The following is an 18364-nucleotide window of genomic DNA, read 5'->3' as shown; positions in this document are numbered from 1 at the left end:
TCTCGCTCTGCGTTCTCTCGACGAAGTTACTCAACCAGCGGCGTGGGGGGAAGAGGAATTCTACCGGCGGCCAAGCCCCGGTCGGCACAAAACTATTTCAGGATCCCCGCAATGTGCCATTTTTGCCTGTATCGCGGTTTAGTGTCGAGCCATCCCACCCGGCATGGCTGCGGTATTTCTCCAACTAGCAGCGAAGCTTCTGAACCAGAACCTAAGTAGGGTAGGTACCAGAACGACATGAATCCCGCTGCCCCACCATCTCCAACGGGTGGAAAGATCTCCGAGTTTGGGTTGACAGCCCTACTGCCCCGTGTTCTCAGACACTAATGCTACAAATTGTGCCACGGAACATTGAAACCAGCTAAACTACTGCTCGCATGTTCCGCCATCTCTGAACCTAGCTGGTGCCGCTACAGTAGTTTTAGCTGCTACCTGGTATTTTGTGTGAATAGCAAAGTTTGTCGTTTGAGCCAGCGGTGCCTGTCATTGTTGCCAATTCAGATGCAACGCGTCCAGGGAGCAAGGACCAGTCCGGGTTAGCGTCATTGAGTAGAATTGCTATTATCTGACGTCGATAACTGAACTAATGTTGTCTTGGGGGACAATCCTCCCATGGAATGTTTGGTAGAGACATAGCAAAAATAGATGCGTTTGATCCCCTTTTGTAAGCAACAGTATTCGCAGTTACCATCGCATAGGGTATGTGCACCTCAAGTACATTATGAATGAAGGAAGTGGTGGTGTCATCCGGAGAACTCGGAGCTACACAAGGTGTTTAAAAGAAGCGTTCACTTGCCCGGTCTAAGCTTCCCTGGTGCCAGCCCAGGAAGCCAGTACGTAAAGGCGGGGTCCCTGAGTAAGCTTCCCCTCGTTGCTCCCTAGCTCCAGTCTGCTGCGCATCACTCGTCCCTCCCGCCGGTAGAAATACCATTAACCCCGAACCTTGATCGGACCCCGATTAGTTTCCCATCTCCCACCCTGTCAACAAAACCTTTGACCCGCAGCTCTCCCAGAGACCCTTTCCAACTCCCTATCCTTAGCGGTTTTCCCTGATATCCCTGGAGAGAAACACCTGACAAGATGGCCGACCTGCATTCTGCTGGAACGTAAGTGTTCCTCTCTTGCCCCGCCATTAATCATCACCTCTGGTGGAGCTAGGTTGGGCGACCAAGATAGCTCTGCCTGAGACCATCGACGCCACACCTCGACCCCGATCTTTGGTCTTCCTGGTAGCACCAAGCGAGTCGATGCTTTACAGCCGACGATGCGTTGCAAGAGAAACGGATCTTGGATCGATGCTAACCATTCTTCAGCGCCATCGAGCTGAAGGACAACACCGTTATTGTTGTCCTCGGCGCCTCCGGCGACCTTGCAAAAAAGAAGACGGTATGCGCCGCTGCAAAGAAGAAACACAGCACACAAAGGTGTAACTTGGAAAGGCAATTGGCTGACATGTAGTAGTACCCTGCTCTCTTTGGGCTTGTAAGTCGACCTTCTGCTGGGATTCGATCGAATGGATTACTGAGACCGCGGCGACAGTACCGAAACCAATTCCTGCCCAAGGACATCAAGATTGTTGGCTATGCGCGGACAAAAATGGACCATGACGAATATCTTCGTCGGATCAAATCGTACATCAAGACGCCAACAAAAGACATTGAGCAGCAGCTGGAGGATTTCTGCTCCCTGTGCACATATGTGTCTGGCCAGTACGACCGGGATGAGTCGTTTATGCAGCTGAACAAACATCTCGAGGAGCTCGAGCAGGGCAGAAGGGAGACCAATAGGTTGTTCTACATGGCGCTACCGCCGAGCGTTTTCACCATCGTTTCACAGCACCTGAAGAAGTGCTGTTATCCTTCAAGAGGCATCGCCCGCGTCATTGTAAGTCTGTCTTCGGTTAAACACTTTGCTGCTGCTGCTGCTGCTGACTCTGTTGTAGGTCGAGAAACCGTTCGGTAAGGACTTGGCGAGCTCGCGGGAGCTCCAAAAGTCTCTGGAGCCTGATTGGAAAGAGGACGAACTCTTCCGCATCGACCACTATCTCGGCAAGGAGATGGTAAAGAACATACTCATTCTGCGGTTTGGCAACTCGTTCTTGGGCGCGACTTGGAACAGACACCATATCGACAATGTGCAGATTACGTTCAAAGAGCCATTTGGCACTGAAGGCCGCGGGGGGTACTTTGACGAGTTCGGCATCATCCGAGATGTCATGCAGAACCACCTGCTCCAGGTTCTCACTCTCCTGGCTATGGAACGGCCGATTTCTTTCTCGTCCGAGGACATCCGAGACGAGAAAGTGAGGGTGCTCCGCGCGATCCCCGCTATTGAGCCCAAGAACGTCATCATTGGCCAGTACGGGAAGTCACTTGACGGCAGCAAGCCGTCATACAAGGAGGACGATACAGTGCCAAAGGACTCGCGGTGCCCGACATTCTGCGCCCTCGTTGCCTACATCAAGAACGAGCGGTGGGATGGCGTTCCCTTCATCATGAAAGCGGGCAAGGCGCTCAATGAGCAAAAAACCGAGATTCGCGTGCAGTTCAAGGACGTCACTTCAGGCATCTTCAAGGACATTCCCCGCAACGAACTCGTGATGCGCATCCAGCCTAACGAGAGCGTGTACATCAAGATGAACTCGAAGCTCCCCGGACTGACTATGCAAACCGTGGTCACGGAACTTGACCTCACGTACCGTAGACGGTTCTCGGATCTCAAGATTCCGGAGGCATACGAGTCACTAATCCTGGATTGCATCAAGGGCGACCATTCCAACTTTGTTCGAGACGACGAGCTTGATGCCAGCTGGAGGATTTTCACCCCCCTGCTGCACTACCTGGATGACAACAAGGAGATCATCCCGATGGAGTACCCTTATGGTAAGCAACCTAGAGATATCGAGCCATTTTTGCTACAGATACTAACTTCTTCCCAGGTTCCCGAGGTCCTGCCGTGCTCGACGACTTTACTTCGTCCTATGGTTACAAGTTCAGCGATGCCGCAGGATACCAGTGGCCGACGACCTCGGCTCTGGGGCCGGGCAACAAGTTGTGAGTAGCTTGTTGATATTCCATGGTGTTGTTCTATTCCCTATTGCTGGATGGCTTTGGCGATGGCCGTGTTGAACATTGGTTAAGCAAAGACTGTCAAAGCAGTTGAGCGCAGCACCACCTCACGGCAATTCTGGGCATATGATGGGCGATTATTAGAAGTTGATCAAGGATTAGGGCAGGGAATGCCACAGGTAGACTTTTTTTCGGCGCCGAGAGGGAGCCGGGCAAATGCGGGAAGCGGTTTGACAAGAAACGACACCAGGGAAGGAAACCTGCCCTCCCGCCCGCTCATGGTCGCGGGAGTTCTTGGTCGTTGGATGATGGTTAGCCATCGAGTTCTCACAGGAACTAAATACAATGGACCTGTGTTTTGAGATGCCTTGCATGCGATTGATTGGGGTTGCGGTGGGTGACTTGACCCTTGGCTCACACCCGAAAGGTTGGTTGTCGTCCATAATATCAAGACAGCAATGCAGGGTTTAGAATTGTTGGCCGCGCGATTCCAGGACCGCTAGCACAGAAAGGGCTGCCAAACACAGGCAGATCTGCTCCTGGAGGGTATGCGCTGCCTTCCGTCCTTGAGGCCAGTTGTTGACGGTGAAAACGGACATGGGATGAAAGTCGGGATCTGCTGCCCAAATCCGGCGAGTGTCGTATGACGTAAGAGGGTTTTGAGCGCCTGGTTGCTGGGGACTGAGTGATCATTCCTGGAGCGACGAATAGTAATGCCGCTTGCTTTTACCTGGCAATAGGGAGGGGAACCTCGACGGCAAGCCCATCGTTCAGTTTGAATTTTGCCGGCGAAGGTAGGCAGGGGAGGCATGCACGCGGGTCCACGGTACCCTGGGCTTGAGTGGGGGGGTTGAGGATCTTCGATGCGCTTGCCGACTTCTGCAAAGCTGTCGCTCACCCAGCAGCACAGAACTGGGACGTGCAGAAGATCCCTTAGACCAGCTCGTTTCGCAGTAGTTACCTTTACCATGTCTTCGTCTTGGGATTTAAGCTGGCGCCAGAATGCGGGAGCCTGTCGTTTCAGGCTTTACAAGTCCAGAGGTAACCGTTGAATACGATGTACAATACAGTTGCATGACAAGGGTACGGCTACGTCCTACTGTGAACAAGGCCAAGTGGGGCTGCGTTTTCGCCAGCCAGATTGTTACTGTTTTTGTGCCTTATTTTCCAGGCATTACAGCGCGTCCCGTGGGAGAGGCGTGCAGCTTCTTTGACAGTGGACACCGAGAATCGAGTATCCATCGCTATTCCTGTACCTAACTTGGCGACCGCAACGGCGCACATCGCATTTTGTTTGGCGAAGAAAGCGACCCTTCCCGAACGGTTGTCCGGAGGCGAGCAACGTGCGTACCCGGCTTTCTTCGTCGCGCAGCTGCACCCGGCGCACATGCACCGATTCCCAGAAGAGACGACCAGCGCAAGCGGTGCGATCGCCCATCAACCCCGGCCAGGCCCAACTCTGGGTCGTGCTCGGCGTGGGTGTCGCGCCCTCCCGCCTACCATTGTAGTGCTCTCTTTTCAATAGGAACCGTCACGGCAGCGACCGACGGACCGACCGACCGACCGCACTTCGCTCTTCGGGCTTTCCGAATTCTGCACTGGGTGCCGCCCTCCGACGATTTCTTCAAAGCCGCGATTCCCTGGGGGCCACCAAATCTTCAGAACTACGATATCTTTAGAACCTTCACCTCGCTGTGACGGGCCGTTGTGTCGGTCTGGACAGGCTGACCGAATAGGTCGGCAGCACCGCAGAGAGGCTCGCGCAGCGAAGCGGGCGCATTCAAAATGGAGAACGGGATACATAACGGCGCGCGGACCAACCATGATAGAGACTTGTGGACGAACGGCGCCAGGGACGGAGTCTCGGCCGCCGAGCGGGAGCCCTCGCCTAAGGGCAAGGGAATGGAGAAGGTTAGCGATGCGTCAGCCATGGATGTTGACAGCGATCGGAAGGGCCCACCGGTCCCCAAGATAGACGAACTCCCCGACGAGCTACAACACATAACGACCGGCATATTGCCATTAGATCTAATTCTCAAAAGGCTGGCGCAGTACTCCCATGCGACGCTCCAGGACCAGATCCTCACGCTGGCGTCGAAACCTCTGCCGCAGAATCTTGCGAACGGGAATGCCAACTATCAGTCAACCGGGGCCGAGGACACGTCGCCCGAGAGCTTAGAGAAGAAACTTATTCTTCTCAACTCCATCCAGGAGCTGCACACAAAATGGGTGAAAACCCTGGTGCTCACTGAATGGAGCAAAAAGGCGGACCAAGTCGGCAAGCTCATCGACATCAGAAGCCACCTCATATCTAAGCTGGAGCTGTTCAACGGCGCGTTTTGGGACATGGTCAAGACAAAACAAGATTTGCTCTGGGCCAAGGTTCCGAGCCCGGACTTGAAGACCGCTTTGGAGGTTCTCGCCACCGGAGAGGTTTCATGGATGCCCGACGTAAGTTGCGGATGAAGGGCGTCGGCCTAGCGTACGTGCTAACATGCCTGCAGCTTGGCTACTTGGAGCCCCCGCCTCTGTCGCTTGAGGAAAAGGAGGCATGGCTCCACGAGATCAACGTTCACTTGGCCGCGAGACTCCAACTTCACGAATGGGAGAAGATCCCGGACCCGTTCAGGGATTATACCATCGCCTCGGGCAGGGTGACGTTCAGAGTGGACGGCGAGTTCGAAGTTGATCTGACCATAGGCGACGAGGATTTTGAATCCCAGTTCTGGTTCATCGACTTCAGATGCCTCTTCAGGCCCGCCCCTTCAGGGCTGTCAGACCGTGCCCGGGCGTTTATGGAACGCAAAGTCAACGAGGCGCTGGCGGCCGAAGGGTTGCTTGGCTGCTACAAGTACCTGCATGAATTCACACTGACTGCGAAAATTGGCGAATTCGCTCGCCAGGCAGTGGAGCTGAGCACGGCGAGATGGGTTGACACGCTCAAAATCGAGCGACTCGATCGCGCCATGTCCATTCAATACTGGCTGAATCGCCCCCACTCTCAGGGGACAAAGAGTTGGATCATACTGGGGGTGAATAGTGGCAAGGGCCCCGATGGAGTACAAACCCCGCAGTCGCCCAGCCACCTTAGCTTGCGTTGGTTCCGCGACAGCAAGGAAGTCAAAGATGTCGACGTTCCATTCGATGTCGACACGATATCCACCGAAAACTTGTTGACGGCGGTAATCGCGCGGCATATCGAGCATCTGCTCTCGTCGATGTACAACACTCTGTTGAGCAAGCCCCGGTTCGCTCAGCGGCAGGCAAGATTAGCCTTGAATATTTCTGAGGACGAAGCTATCGGTTCGTCCCTGAGTATGCAGCTGCTCGGTGAGGAGAATGTCACGGTCCAGGTCGAACCGTTCACAGGCGCTTTCGTCTTACTTCCGCGGGCTGCCGTTGTCGCCGAGGGCCAGAGAAAGTTTAATTCCATGTCGAATCCAGCCGAGGAGGGTGCGGTTGCTCTAGAGCAGCTCAGGTGGATCTACACTATGAAGGACCTGCACAGTCGGGGCAAGCTTGTGGGCTGGACCGCGCTCCGGCCTCCTGTGTCAGCGGAGGAGCTGAAGAGCATTGTCTACTCTGTTGCGCCATCCTCACGCGAGGCTTTCCAAGCGGTGTGGATGAGGTATGCCGACTGGGACCCCCGGTGGTTTGTCATGTTGAGCATGAGCCTCAGCGGAGACCACTGGTGGCTTATCGAACTGTAAGCCCTGACCGTTGCCTGGTGCATGGATTCGTCGTCACGCTAACACCTCTCTAGATCGGGGCCTTCCAACTCAGGCCCTTCCAACTCAGGCCCTTCCAACTCAGGCCCTTCCAACTCAGGCCCTCCGGGCTCGGGGCTGAGGCAAACGATAACGGGCGGCCGTATAAAGATGTCCGCGAAAATACCCGTGCCATCAAGCCAGCTCAGCCTCTCGGATTCCTTCTTCGAAACTGTGGCCGAGTTCGGTGCGACAATCATCTTCCAGGCTAATGATCTTCGCGAGCTCCACAGCAATGGTTTGTCACACACCAGCAAGGAGAATATGGGGTCAAGTCTACCTCTCCCCTTCACCCTTCAGACGATACACACGCGGCTGTCAGAGATGCTTCAGCGTCGGTCAGGCTCTAGGCCCTCATTTCTCAGCACCTGGGCACATGAGGTTATCTCGATCGACTTTAGAGGGCTGGGCCCGTCGGAAGAAGTCGCGACGGCCCGCGCCGATTCGCTTCCGAGGCGAGAGATGCGAGTCACGGGCATTTCGGAGGCTAGGATTACTGTCACCAACCGAGCCAAGTTCCAATTCATCAAGGGTGACCTCGACCACGACGTGTTTTATAACCATCGGATCGGCGAGTTCACATTTCGACTTCGGGTACCGATGGGTACCCCTTCGGTTAATCTGCTAATGGCACGGCTTCAAGCTCTGGAGCGCGTGCTTGATTTCGTTGACGCTATTCGTCGGGCTGGCAAAGCCGTGGTGCCGGAGAGCGTCACGCTCCGCGAGGTGGTATTCACCTATGGAGGCACGCAAGACCAACGGCCATGGAAAGTGCGGCTCGATCTCGCCAGAGAGCAACGGGTCAATGTTGTTCTCGAAAAGGGCAATCCTCACCTCCGAATAATAGATTACCTGCGGACGCTGGCAAACTCGACGAAGTTCGAGGAATTGCCGCTGTGGCTTAACTTCACGCTCCCGTTATGCCGAGCGCTGGAGCGGCTAGAAGACTCCTGGGAGAACGTCGTCACCCGCGGGCAAGGGTCGTGCTATGTCTTCCATAGCTCTCTGGGCTGGGCCGGGGTCCGTTTCATACTTCCGCCCAACCAGGCCCGACGGGTTCTCAATCTGGTCATTAAAGCGCGCAAACGAAGAGGGCAGCCCATGTGGCATGTCTATCGCTCCGACAACGACCCGAACGCGAAGAATGAAAACGACGAGTTCAACAGGGTGTTGAAACAGCGTGTTTGGTCGGCCAGCGGCGATGGCTTCAAGGGCTTGTCGACCGGCGCCCAGGCCTGTCCGGAACAGGGCATCGAGAATCTGATGGCGCTCGTCAGCGCGTCGATTCTGTCTATGGTCGGGGCACCGCCCCTGCGGCTGCAGCACCAGCAGCCTCAGCCGCAACAGGCCATACCCGTACAGCAAAGGGGTGCATGGGCGCACGCATAACACAGCAGAGCGCCATGGCAGCCAGAACAATCTAGATATTATCTGGCCGGCCGGCAGGATATGGGGGAACGCCGATATGACGCACGACACAGAATAGCGTACTCTTAATGAAATAGCGCAGCTTTTTAAACAACCCGAGCTGGAGATCAAATAGCGTCTGCTTGGTGACTTACTCTTGAGGCTTCGTAGCTGGCCCGTTCTATTTTATGCATTCTGGTACCGGAACTACACTGCCAGGGCTAGCGGCGGGTACATCAAGCCGCAAGGGGGTAAGCAAGCGGCATGGAGGGACCTAGATGATGCGGGGTGAAATTAATACATTACGATCCTGCTTGCTGGTGTTCGGCGGCAGTCGGAACAGCGGGTGCAGCTATGCGCCACACTGATGCCTGCGGCAACCGAATGCCGAAGATACAAACACCACAAGATCGCAAAGCGGTGCGAGTTCAGCTTTTTGACAGGAACCGTTGAACCTCTCTTTCTGTGTCAAAGCAACGTTACTATCAACGCTACCATCAACGCTACCATCAAACGTTACCATGGCTGGGGCGCCGAGCATAGATGTGTATGTGCACCCTGCACCCGATCTACGGCGTAGCTAGCAAACATTAAGTCGACCTTAGAGGTGATGTTTGTGGCTCGGGATCATCTCCCATGCCAAGCAGCGCCTATGTGACCGCGGAGGATATTGATCTGATTCGCGACGCCGTCGGCTCGCCATCAACGGAGGATGAGTACGTCAAGAGACTGAAGGATTCAGCTAGGAGATGGACTAGCATCGAGGCTAGAGTGAGCTGTGTTGTGTTTACACTAAGTTATAGCCACGCTGAAAGCGCTACAGGTCGATATCAACAGGTTCCTCAGCGGCCAAGACACAGTGTCGATCATGCGGAGACTGGCCAGAGAGGATCTCGGGGAAAGTGCAACGGCAGAGGAGATCGAAGCGTATGTTAACTGTCGTCGTATGAGGGTCATTCCGATTAAGCATGACGAGCCTCCAGCATTTCAGCCGCACTTAACCATCAAGATGCCCGCGGGCGTCCCTTTCAATTTTGCCCTTGGAGGTTCCGGATCCGCCGTCCATTCCGACCGCGGAGAGCGTGCAGCATGACCAAGCAACCCGAGATGCGCCATTCGTATACGACACCCTGGCTACGAGGCATATACGGTTGCTCCGCCATGTGCCGTCCATCTCGCATGGGGTCCCTCATTTGACCATCGAGTCCTACCCGCTGGACCAGGCTCCCAAGTTCTCGGCGCTCTCGTACACCTGGGGCTCCCCGCCCCTCTGGCACGCCATGATATTCTGTAATGGCCGGCACAAGCACATTACCAGAAACCTCTATCACGCACTCGGGAGGATATTCGGCTGGAGAGATGACATCTACCTCTGGGCAGACGGCCTTTGTATCAATCAGGAGGATATCCTCGAGCGTAACCAGCAGGTCCGGCTGATGGGAGAGATTTACACTCGAGCTGAGCGTACGGTCGCGTACTTAGGCGAACCGCTCCACGAGGATACTGCCGAAGATGCCGTCGCCGATCCGGATGAGGTCCCTTTGGCCCTCATGCAGTGCCTTACTAGGATCTGGGAGAAGGCGGGCCCCGACAGACCGGATCAGCGATCGGACGAAGACTGGGAAATGCTGTACATCCCTGGAATGGAGTCCAATGGCATGGATTCTGACTCTACGCGGAAATGGTTCTCCGTTCTGGCGCTGTGCTGGCAAGCTTGGTTTACTCGGGCGTGGGTGCTCCAAGAAGTTGCGCTTGCGAGGGATGTGATGGTGTTCTACGGATCGGCCATCAAACACACTGGAGTGCTTAGCTCAGTTTTGGACCCTCTCAACTAGTCGTGATCTCCCCCCCGCCCTGCGATACGGCCTGATTGCGGATTACAAAGGTTTGGTTGAGAACACGTCCCTGCTAGATGTTTTTACGGAGCTGAGGGCTGCCAGAGCACAGGAGGTTGCCAGCAACGGCCAAGCACCAAGGGTAAACTTCGCGCTCCCGGACCTACACAGCAAATCCCAAACGCTTCTGAGACTCTTGAAAAAGACTCGTCGCGCTGCCGCCACAGACAGCCGGGACAAAGTGTACTCTCTCATGTCGCTCGCTACGGATATGCCATCGCTTGAGCTATCCCCCGACTATTCGTCTGAGAACAGTGTTCCACGGCTCTAGTCTACCGCCACGTCGCAGAAGCATACATCCGAAACGGCTACGGGGTCGATATCCTATACCAGGCGGGCCTGCCGCGTTCCGCCCACGTTGATGGCCTTCCATCGTGGATCCCCGACTGGAGCGCACAAGCACGGCGACCGCTGGATGAGAGCCAATACCAATGCATGAAGGATACCGTCTCCGACATGTGCCTATCCCGGCCCACGCAATCCCTCATCGTCCACGGCGCTGTTATCGACTCGCTATTCTTCCCTACATACCGCGTCAATTTCGAGCAGCGGCCCGAGATCAGCAACCTCCTGACGAGCCCGCGCAGAACCTGGTTTTCAGAGTTCAGCGAATTAGGAGTACCTGCCGACAGCATACCCTATTGTCATCACGGATGGAATGCCGCTTTCCAAATCATCCATGGCGCCGAAAGGGCCGCCATCGGGTTACTAGGCGAGCGTTACCACACGGGCGAACAGGTGCGGCACGTAGTATGGCGCACCTTGGTAGCAGATACGCACTGGTGGAGCGGCGGCGACGGCCGCCGTGACAAGGCTGCTCACGACGCCTACACCAGGTTTGTCAAACCCCCCACCATTTTCTCCTCCCTCCCCGCCTTCAACATGGAATTCTTCCAGGAGACGTGGCCGCTAGTAGCCGCAGTCATGAACACTGTCCAGGGGCACTGCTTCTCGCTGACGGCGTGCGGGCGCATGGGTCTGTTCCCCAACGAGGTGCGGATGGGCGACCTGATCGCCGTCGTGGCCGGCTCCCGCGTGCCGTTCGTCATCAGGCCGCGGCCCGACGGCAAGTCCTACAGGCTGGTAGGCCCCTGCTACGTCCACGGCATGATGAACGGGGAGCTGCTGCGTCGACGCCGCGAAAACGGCCGCCCGGCTCCGAGGGACGGCGAGGGGCGGCCTTATAAGGTGAAACTCTGGCCTTGGCTGCGGAGCTTGATGGAGAAGGCGAAGCCGAGGCGGCATTTCGATCCCGATGTCTGTCTGGAAGCGGAGTGGAAGGCGTTGTGTCTCGCTTAGGCAGTGCCGCACCTGTTGGAATTTGGGGTTTGTGTCACCTCGTCCTCGTTCCTGCTGTGCTTTGGTCTTCTTCGTTCTCAAGGAACATCTTTCCCGATGTGTTTGCATACAGTAGAAACTTCATTAGCCCTTGAATTTCTTGGGGCTGATTTCAAATGGTTGGGGCTAGCGGTGGATTCCGGGCCGTCGAACGCAAGGGGTCTTGAATCACGCGACACGTATTCTCATCTTGTCATGTTAGCATTTCCCCATAGAGCCATTATCGCTTGGTGACTGGGCAACATTTGCAAGGCCCTCGGGATAGGGAGGTAGAACTGTAAGTCGATAATTAAATGCAGGACTCTGGTTAAAACCATAGTAACATAAATTTGTTTACTAGAAATATGCTGACTAGAACCATAAGTTATACGCTATTGAGGTGGACCTCTAGTAACGTGCTATGCCAGAAAATGTCCGACTGGCCCTGTCAGCAGAGGCGGACGATACCGTCTTACCATCGGAGACTTCGTTCACATTGCAGGGACCTTGTTTTAAGCAGCTGGTGACTTGTGGATTGCTATACGCCACTATACGGAGTTTCACGAGAAACATCCACAAAGAGACCACTTAGTAATACCCACTCTGTCGTGTCCTTTAGAATCCATACTAATCCCTCGGCGGCGCCGCGTACGACTCTGCTGCGTGTGGCGCTCGCCAATGACCACCATGTGCAGCTTCGTATGACGCGGATATCGTGGTCACATCCGCTGGCGCGTTTACCTCGACCACGGGCCCCCCGCTCAGCTCGGCTGGCGACTTTCCGTGTTTACCGGCATCCGACTCGATGGCCTGCTTATTCTCTCCGCTTGTGCCCAGCTCGGCCAGGCCCGCATGATCAGAATTGGTGTTGGTAGTGCCACCTCTCGTGCCCGCCGCTTTACCCTGGCGGTAGAAGAAGTAAGCTATCGCCGCAATAAGGGCGATAGCGCTGACTGCAGCTCCTGCTCCTATTCCAGCCGCTGCGCCGGTGCTGAGACCGCCGGCGCTCTCGGCGGCTGGCGGTGGCGTGTTTGAGTTGGATCCTCCGGTATTCTCGCCAGCAGCCGGTGGCGTGCTTAAGCTGGGTACACTCTGTGTGCTGCTTGATGGTGCCACCGCCACCGTTGTCGGAATGGGCTCGGCATTCCCGACCGATGATGAAGCTACAATCTATCGAACCAGATTCAGTCTTCCTCCCTAACACGGTGCCGCATCCCAGATAAGACTCACGACGTCTCTTATTTGAAAGGAAAGAGAGTATATTGGCTCATCGGTCGAATCAATGATCCGAATGGCGTAGAGCTCAAAAGGCGGTAGCGAGGTCGGTTTCCAGGTGTACGATGTTCCGTGAGCACTCCCTATCAAAGATGGCGCCGTGTTAATAGTGTGCGAATATCGGTCCAGCTAGGTTTGGTGCCCGTGACAGAGTCTCAAGTCTCAGCTTGCCTATGATCATCTGCACGGGTGCCAGAGCGCCGCCGGTTGGGGTCACCAATTAGTGTGATGTCGACCGGTCCGATGGCGTCGGTCCATGTAATGGTGAACGGCGACCGGAGCTTGATGTTGTAGTCCTCGTTGGTGAGATTGACTGCCAAGCACGGCGGAACGAGGGACGCGGTCGCCAGGACCTGGTATAGCTGTGACGGCCTCATGGCAGGCGACAAAAAGTCAGCGAGCAACAGGGTGGAGTGGACAGATGCCAGCCATCTCTTCATCAGTCTTTGAATACCAACTTTACGTGTGGGCCCAGCCTTGCGTGACTCAAAACAAGCCCTGGCCACCCTCATTTCGCCTACGCCAGCCACAACACCATAGATATCATCCTCAACAGATATTCACCGAGGCCGTAACAGTGATTGGCCAGGGTTTCTGCCAGGTCCAACCCAATGATAGTAAAGACCTAATTTCCCGCTCTTGAGTTCTTCAGCCACTTCGTCACTCTTCTAGTAATTTCTATAGAAAGGAGCCTCTATTGAAAACCTCTCTTTTTCCACTAGCATTGTCAAATGTAACCTCGCCACAAACCTTCCATGGAACCGCCAACAGCTCAGCCAATCTTAACCCTGGGCCCAGCCCTGACCCGACTCTCGAGTCTTGTTGCCGTTCTCGTACCCTCAACGCCCTAAAAATTAGTAGCTAATTCGCCAACTTTACTCGGGGCCAAAGGATGGAAATCAGAGCCTTGCGTACCTAGGCAAAGTGATCGTACAGGTAAATTGCTCAAAATACGCCCTACTTCTCCTGACAGGTCTAACTTGCCAATATTGGCCCGCTTCTGCCTAGGGAAAACTGCAGCGGTAAGTTTGCAATTGGGGAGGAAGAAAAGGACGAGGTACATCGATACATCGCTTGGGCCAACTTTGTTACGGGGTTTGGTTGCGGTCCCGTAACTGGTGACCTCGATGGCGTCGGCCTTGACGCTGAGGTAGACACTTCATAAACCCTGACATGATGTGTGCACGAAGTAAGAGAAGATGGATTGATTTTTTGAAGGTCCTCTGAGGATGAGTCTATGGGATCTTTATAGAAGTAAGTGGTGACCCCTGGGCCGTCATCCCTGACGGGACACGGGCCCAAGCACTGCGGAGCACCACTGGCCCTTATCACATGACAGCCTTGCGTTCCCTCAGCTACCAACGGCGTGTACGACCACGACGGGTCAAGCGAACCACCAGGAACAGATCAGGGCGCAATGTCTGGACCAGATACTGCCTTGCCTTACACCCTCGCCCAGAACATTGGGAGACCATACTCTTCTCTACGAAACTCAGGCCGCAAATGACCCAGTATAGAAGAAATGGGTAACAATATACGACACTGAGGATCTAGAGAGCTGTTACGGGCCAAGCGCGCCTTGGCGTGCTTGCACGTGACATGACCCCCCTCGTTACTCGGGATGACTTACGAAGCGGTCATCCTGCACTTTAGCTAGAAAAATGAACAGACTTAACCACACTTTTAATGCTCATGCTAGAGTTCATGAAGTGTCCGCCACAGGGCTGTCAAGCTTAGCCCCCTTGTAGTCTCGCCTACAAGTAGGCAAATACTTGTAGCAAGAGCTTCACTTTACTCCGAAAGACAACCGAAAGGATGGATGTTCGAAGGTTCCTTTATAGGGCGTATAATAGGACCATCCTTTATTTGGCTAAAGGAGTACAGCAGCACTATAGCCGAAAAGTATATCACCCACATCCTTCCATTAGTTCTGAGTTTCCATCAATAAAGCGTATGTCAGGACCAAGCTATCTATTTCCAATACAACAATGCTCTATCTTATAGAACCCGGGCTGCTTAGGACACTCCTAGTACGGCAGGGATCGCCTTTATACTGCTGCTACGTGTGCTGGGCATAACATTTAGCACCCAGCAATGGTGAAGCTACGGGACCTAGGCGGACGGATTCTCGAACGCTTGCTTCACCCTCAAGACGCGGGAACGTCGAGAGTCAGAAACCCGCGCACGTCTGAACACAAATCAGAGCAATCAGACAAGCACAGCATCACATGGGCTGTTGCGAACCATTGAACTTTGGAACGAGCCAGGAGAACGAGTCAGGAGAAGCTCCGTTGAGGCCCCTGCGTGTCCCTTGCCATTGAGGATTGCGGGAGGAAGAAGAAGAAGAAGAGCTGGCTTTTCTAGTTATCAGCCACCAGCTAACAACCAGAACGTACACGTTATCTATATCATCTTATCAAACAAACATCTGTAATCTCTAGACCGTCCTGAATGCTTCGTCTCCCTTGAAAGCCTTGACTACATTGTATCCGGAGATTTGCTACAATGCATAGTATTGGAAAAGAGGTCTTTTCCGACGCAATACGCTGCGTGGATATGCACTGTGAAATCGTCTGACTACAAAAGAGGATGGGATAATTAAGCGACGCCAAGTCTCTTTAAGATTTTAGTCTACGTTGGACGGGATAATTACGTTGCCTCTTTTGCGAGGACGCATGGTATGGGTACTATTGAAGCCACTCGATTCCACAGTCATTGAATCGCCCGCCGTCGCCTTATCCCGTCTAAGGCGGCGTCCATCCGTCTAATCTGGTTATACCACAGTTGCGTCTATTTTTCGTCTTCGCGAAGCCGATAAAGATACAAGCGCACGCTCACAGCCGTTACGCAGTGGTACAGAACATAGTACCCTTGCTCCGCCACCATCCTCACCATCTTCACCTTCATCACTCCCGCCCATCCCCTCCAGCATCCTTTTTCTTCTCTTTCCTCGGCAGCCACCAAGGCCGCACCATCCTGAGCTTTCCGTCCTTGTGCACATAGTCCGGACCGTTGAACCGCAGCGGCAGCCATATCTTGGGCACCGCGGTGAAGAAATACTTGCCGAACCTCTCCAGGCCGGTGTCGCCCACCGACAGGTCCGCGTCGGCCTCCGCGCCCCACGGGAGGGGCTTGCCGCTCGTGGCGGCGTCGGCCCGCATTTCTTTCTCGGCCTTGCCCATCCTCCACGCACCGCCAATCTGCATGGCCACGTCCCTCGCGGCGCGCACGGCGCCGAGCACGCCGGGGTTGGTGTACGACTGCCCCGCAACGGCCAGGCGGCCTTTGAAGCCCCACTCGAGCTCGCGGTGGGCGTGGGCCATGCGCTTACCGTGGCCGACGAGGTGCTGAGGGATGCATTCACGGCAGAGCTTGGTCGAGGCGACGGCCTGGGCGGTTAGGGACGGGTCGAGGTTGAGGTGGCGCTCTACCGCCTTCTTGGCCATCTCCGCGGCTGCCGCGGCGTCGGGGAGGTAGTCCGAAGGGATGCCGTCCCAGTAGTGGCCGCCTAGCATGATAGTGAGCTTAGTGCCTTGGATGGTATCGGCGCCGCGATTGACCATCTCGCGGGCGGAGCGTGTGGGAGGCGGGAATTCGCGGTCAGAGTCAAAGATAACGCCGAGGACGCATTCCGGGTTTTGGTCGAAGCCTACGGCTTGGGGGATCAGATAGCCAAATGCGTGATGGGGGGCGTTGGCGAACGCGACGGGATACCAGAGGTTGACGAGCTGGATCGTGACGGCCGTGGACTTCTCTAGTGAGGGCAGTTGCCCGTCTGTCATGCCAGCGAGCGTTTTTGCGTAGATTGTTGATACCACCTTCTCGTAGGGAGTGGGCTGCTTCTGCTTCATGGTAGTGATCTTGGTGACAAAACAGGTCAGCAAGACTGCAGCGAGAGGATAATGGAAAACGCGACTTACTACGACTCTATCAGAGCTATCGAGATATCGGATTGATTCGACCGGCTCGCTCGTTTTGATGGTGACGTTGGGATTGCTCCTCAGTGACGCAGCCAGCGCGTTGGTCAGTGTGTTGAAGCCGTCCCGGAACCATAAAGCATCGGCATTTTTGTACTCATTGGCTAGATCGAACGTGGCCTTGTCCTCGGTCAAGGTCCGCATCAGCTCGTAGTCCGCCTGCCGTACCCAAGCGCAGCCAAAAGGCGAGCTAGCCGGGACGCCGAGTGAGTTCGCAAAGGGGCCGGACCCCATGCTCAGCTTCCACACATCGCCGCCAGTAATGCCGTGGACCACGGCTGACAAGACCTTGTCTACGAGACCGCGCCCGCCAAACCGCCGCGCGAAGAACTCCCCCACCGATATGTCTTCCTCGTGCTTCCATATCTTGAGCGTATCGAGGGGGTCTCGTCGATTAAATAGGAGATTGAATAGGGCAGGGAGGAAGTCTTGGAAGACGGGTTCCGTGAGCGTCCGGTAGAGATCGCCGACCGGTGTGTAGAAGAGATCGCGGAGCGAGGATATATTAGGGATAGCGACCAGGTGGTCGGGGTAGTAGAGATAGCCGGTGACGGGGCCAGCCGTGGTGCTGTGCTCGAGTTCCTCGGCGAGGTTGAGGTGGGCAATCTGGCCGACCCCGGGGGGGGGCAATGACAAGTTAACAACAGGGTTTCAGACAGCACGGACCGGTAAAGGGAGACACACCATGTCAAAAAAGACTAGATCGTCATATCTGGCGATGCTGCCCGATTTCTGCGGCTTGACCATACGGGCGGCACGCTCAAATCGCACCGTGCCCTTCTTGCCGTCGGGCGTCTGCACGTCAACCTGCTCGGTATCAATCCAGCCACCCAGCCGGCCGGTTGCCTCGTAAAGGGTGATCTTGGCCTGGGGTAGCACCCGCGTCAGGTACCACACCGTTGTGAGGCCCGTCAGCCCGCCGCCGAGGACGGCGATGGTACCTGGCGTGTTGACGCCAGCTGCATAGTGTCTCACGGCCCCGCCGCTACCGGTTGATGCCGTGACTAATGCGGCCGTCGCTGTCGCTGCCGACGCACGGGAACAGCCATGGGCCTGCCGCCGATAGCGTGTAGTGGCGGCACCGCCAAAAGAGCTCAGGAAGCGGCGTCGGATAGACGGGGAGCTGCGCCGGAGGCCGCGGCTACCCTGGATGCGTGCCAGGCAGCGCGGACTGGTAGCGTACATGTCGAGAAGCACTCCAAGGGCCGCATCCCGCATCCCGAGGCCGGTGCGCGCAGTCAATGGCTCGTTGCAGGTTTAGCGGGGAGGCATGGGTTGACGGTTCCGAAAGTGGCGTGTCGGGAGCTCGCCTCAATTCCCGCCCAAGCTCCCCCACCTCTGCTTGTCTACGCCCCCTGCGCTGCTGCACCTTGCAAAGAGCAACTGCTATGTACAGACGGCAACCACGCAATGCTTGGATGGCAAGTACAGTACCTCGTTTTCTTTGGGTAGATGCAATGGCGATGTCGCTCCATGTTCCTGCAGCTTCGGTCCTAGTAGAGGGTATCTGGCTTCCTGAGGTAGTGCAGGGCAACTGGCAAGAAACCACACATCACAAGCAACTGTTCACGATGAACAGATTCGAACGGCAACTGAAGCGGCGGCTATGACCTGAGTTCTGACCGCTGTCACGGTCAACCATTGTCAACCACTGTCAA

At 55.5% G+C, this 18364-nt stretch overlaps 5 protein-coding genes across 5 annotated transcripts; 3 read left to right on the top strand and 2 right to left on the bottom strand.

Annotated features, from left to right (window-relative positions):
* Window positions 1–1080: 1080 nt before the first annotated feature.
* Window positions 1081–3057, top strand: ZWF1 (Glucose-6-phosphate 1-dehydrogenase; the record flags this gene model as incomplete). Its single annotated transcript, XM_071055987.1, has 6 exons — window positions 1081–1106; window positions 1314–1386; window positions 1462–1482; window positions 1540–1884; window positions 1943–2882; window positions 2939–3057. 6 exons carry the CDS (start codon window positions 1081–1083, stop codon window positions 3055–3057), a joined length of 1524 nt encoding a protein of 507 aa, XP_070912088.1.
* A 1796-nt stretch (window positions 3058–4853) lies between these two features.
* RGR1 (mediator complex subunit) lies at window positions 4854–8224 on the top strand (the record flags this gene model as incomplete). The annotated part of the gene is made up of 3 exons (XM_071055986.1): window positions 4854–5519; window positions 5573–6774; window positions 6832–8224. The coding sequence occupies 3 exons, from the start codon at window positions 4854–4856 to the stop codon at window positions 8222–8224; spliced, it is 3261 nt and encodes a 1086-aa protein (XP_070912087.1).
* A 654-nt stretch (window positions 8225–8878) lies between these two features.
* On the top strand, window positions 8879–11436 carry ATG12_1 (Ubiquitin-like protein; the record flags this gene model as incomplete). The annotated part of the gene is made up of 4 exons (XM_071055985.1): window positions 8879–9013; window positions 9066–9169; window positions 9252–10044; window positions 10393–11436. 4 exons carry the CDS (start codon window positions 8879–8881, stop codon window positions 11434–11436), a joined length of 2076 nt encoding a protein of 691 aa, XP_070912086.1.
* A 645-nt stretch (window positions 11437–12081) lies between these two features.
* MFIFM68171_00562 (uncharacterized protein) lies at window positions 12082–13106 on the bottom strand (the record flags this gene model as incomplete). The annotated part of the gene is made up of 3 exons (XM_071055984.1): window positions 12082–12624; window positions 12685–12812; window positions 12917–13106. The coding sequence occupies 3 exons, from the start codon at window positions 13104–13106 to the stop codon at window positions 12082–12084; spliced, it is 861 nt and encodes a 286-aa protein (XP_070912085.1).
* Window positions 13107–15635: 2529 nt separating this feature from the next.
* HEM14 (oxygen-dependent protoporphyrinogen oxidase) lies at window positions 15636–17924 on the bottom strand (the record flags this gene model as incomplete). The annotated part of the gene is made up of 3 exons (XM_071055983.1): window positions 15636–16589; window positions 16650–17312; window positions 17391–17924. 3 exons carry the CDS (start codon window positions 17922–17924, stop codon window positions 15636–15638), a joined length of 2151 nt encoding a protein of 716 aa, XP_070912084.1.
* Between the last annotated feature and the right edge of the window lie 440 nt (window positions 17925–18364).

Source organism: Madurella fahalii, assembly GCF_045866475.1.
Source record: "Madurella fahalii IFM 68171 DNA, scaffold_1, whole genome shotgun sequence".
In the NCBI taxonomy this organism is placed as follows: Eukaryota; Fungi; Ascomycota; class Sordariomycetes; order Sordariales; genus Madurella; species Madurella fahalii.
This window is presented reverse-complemented; position numbering and strand designations above follow the sequence as displayed.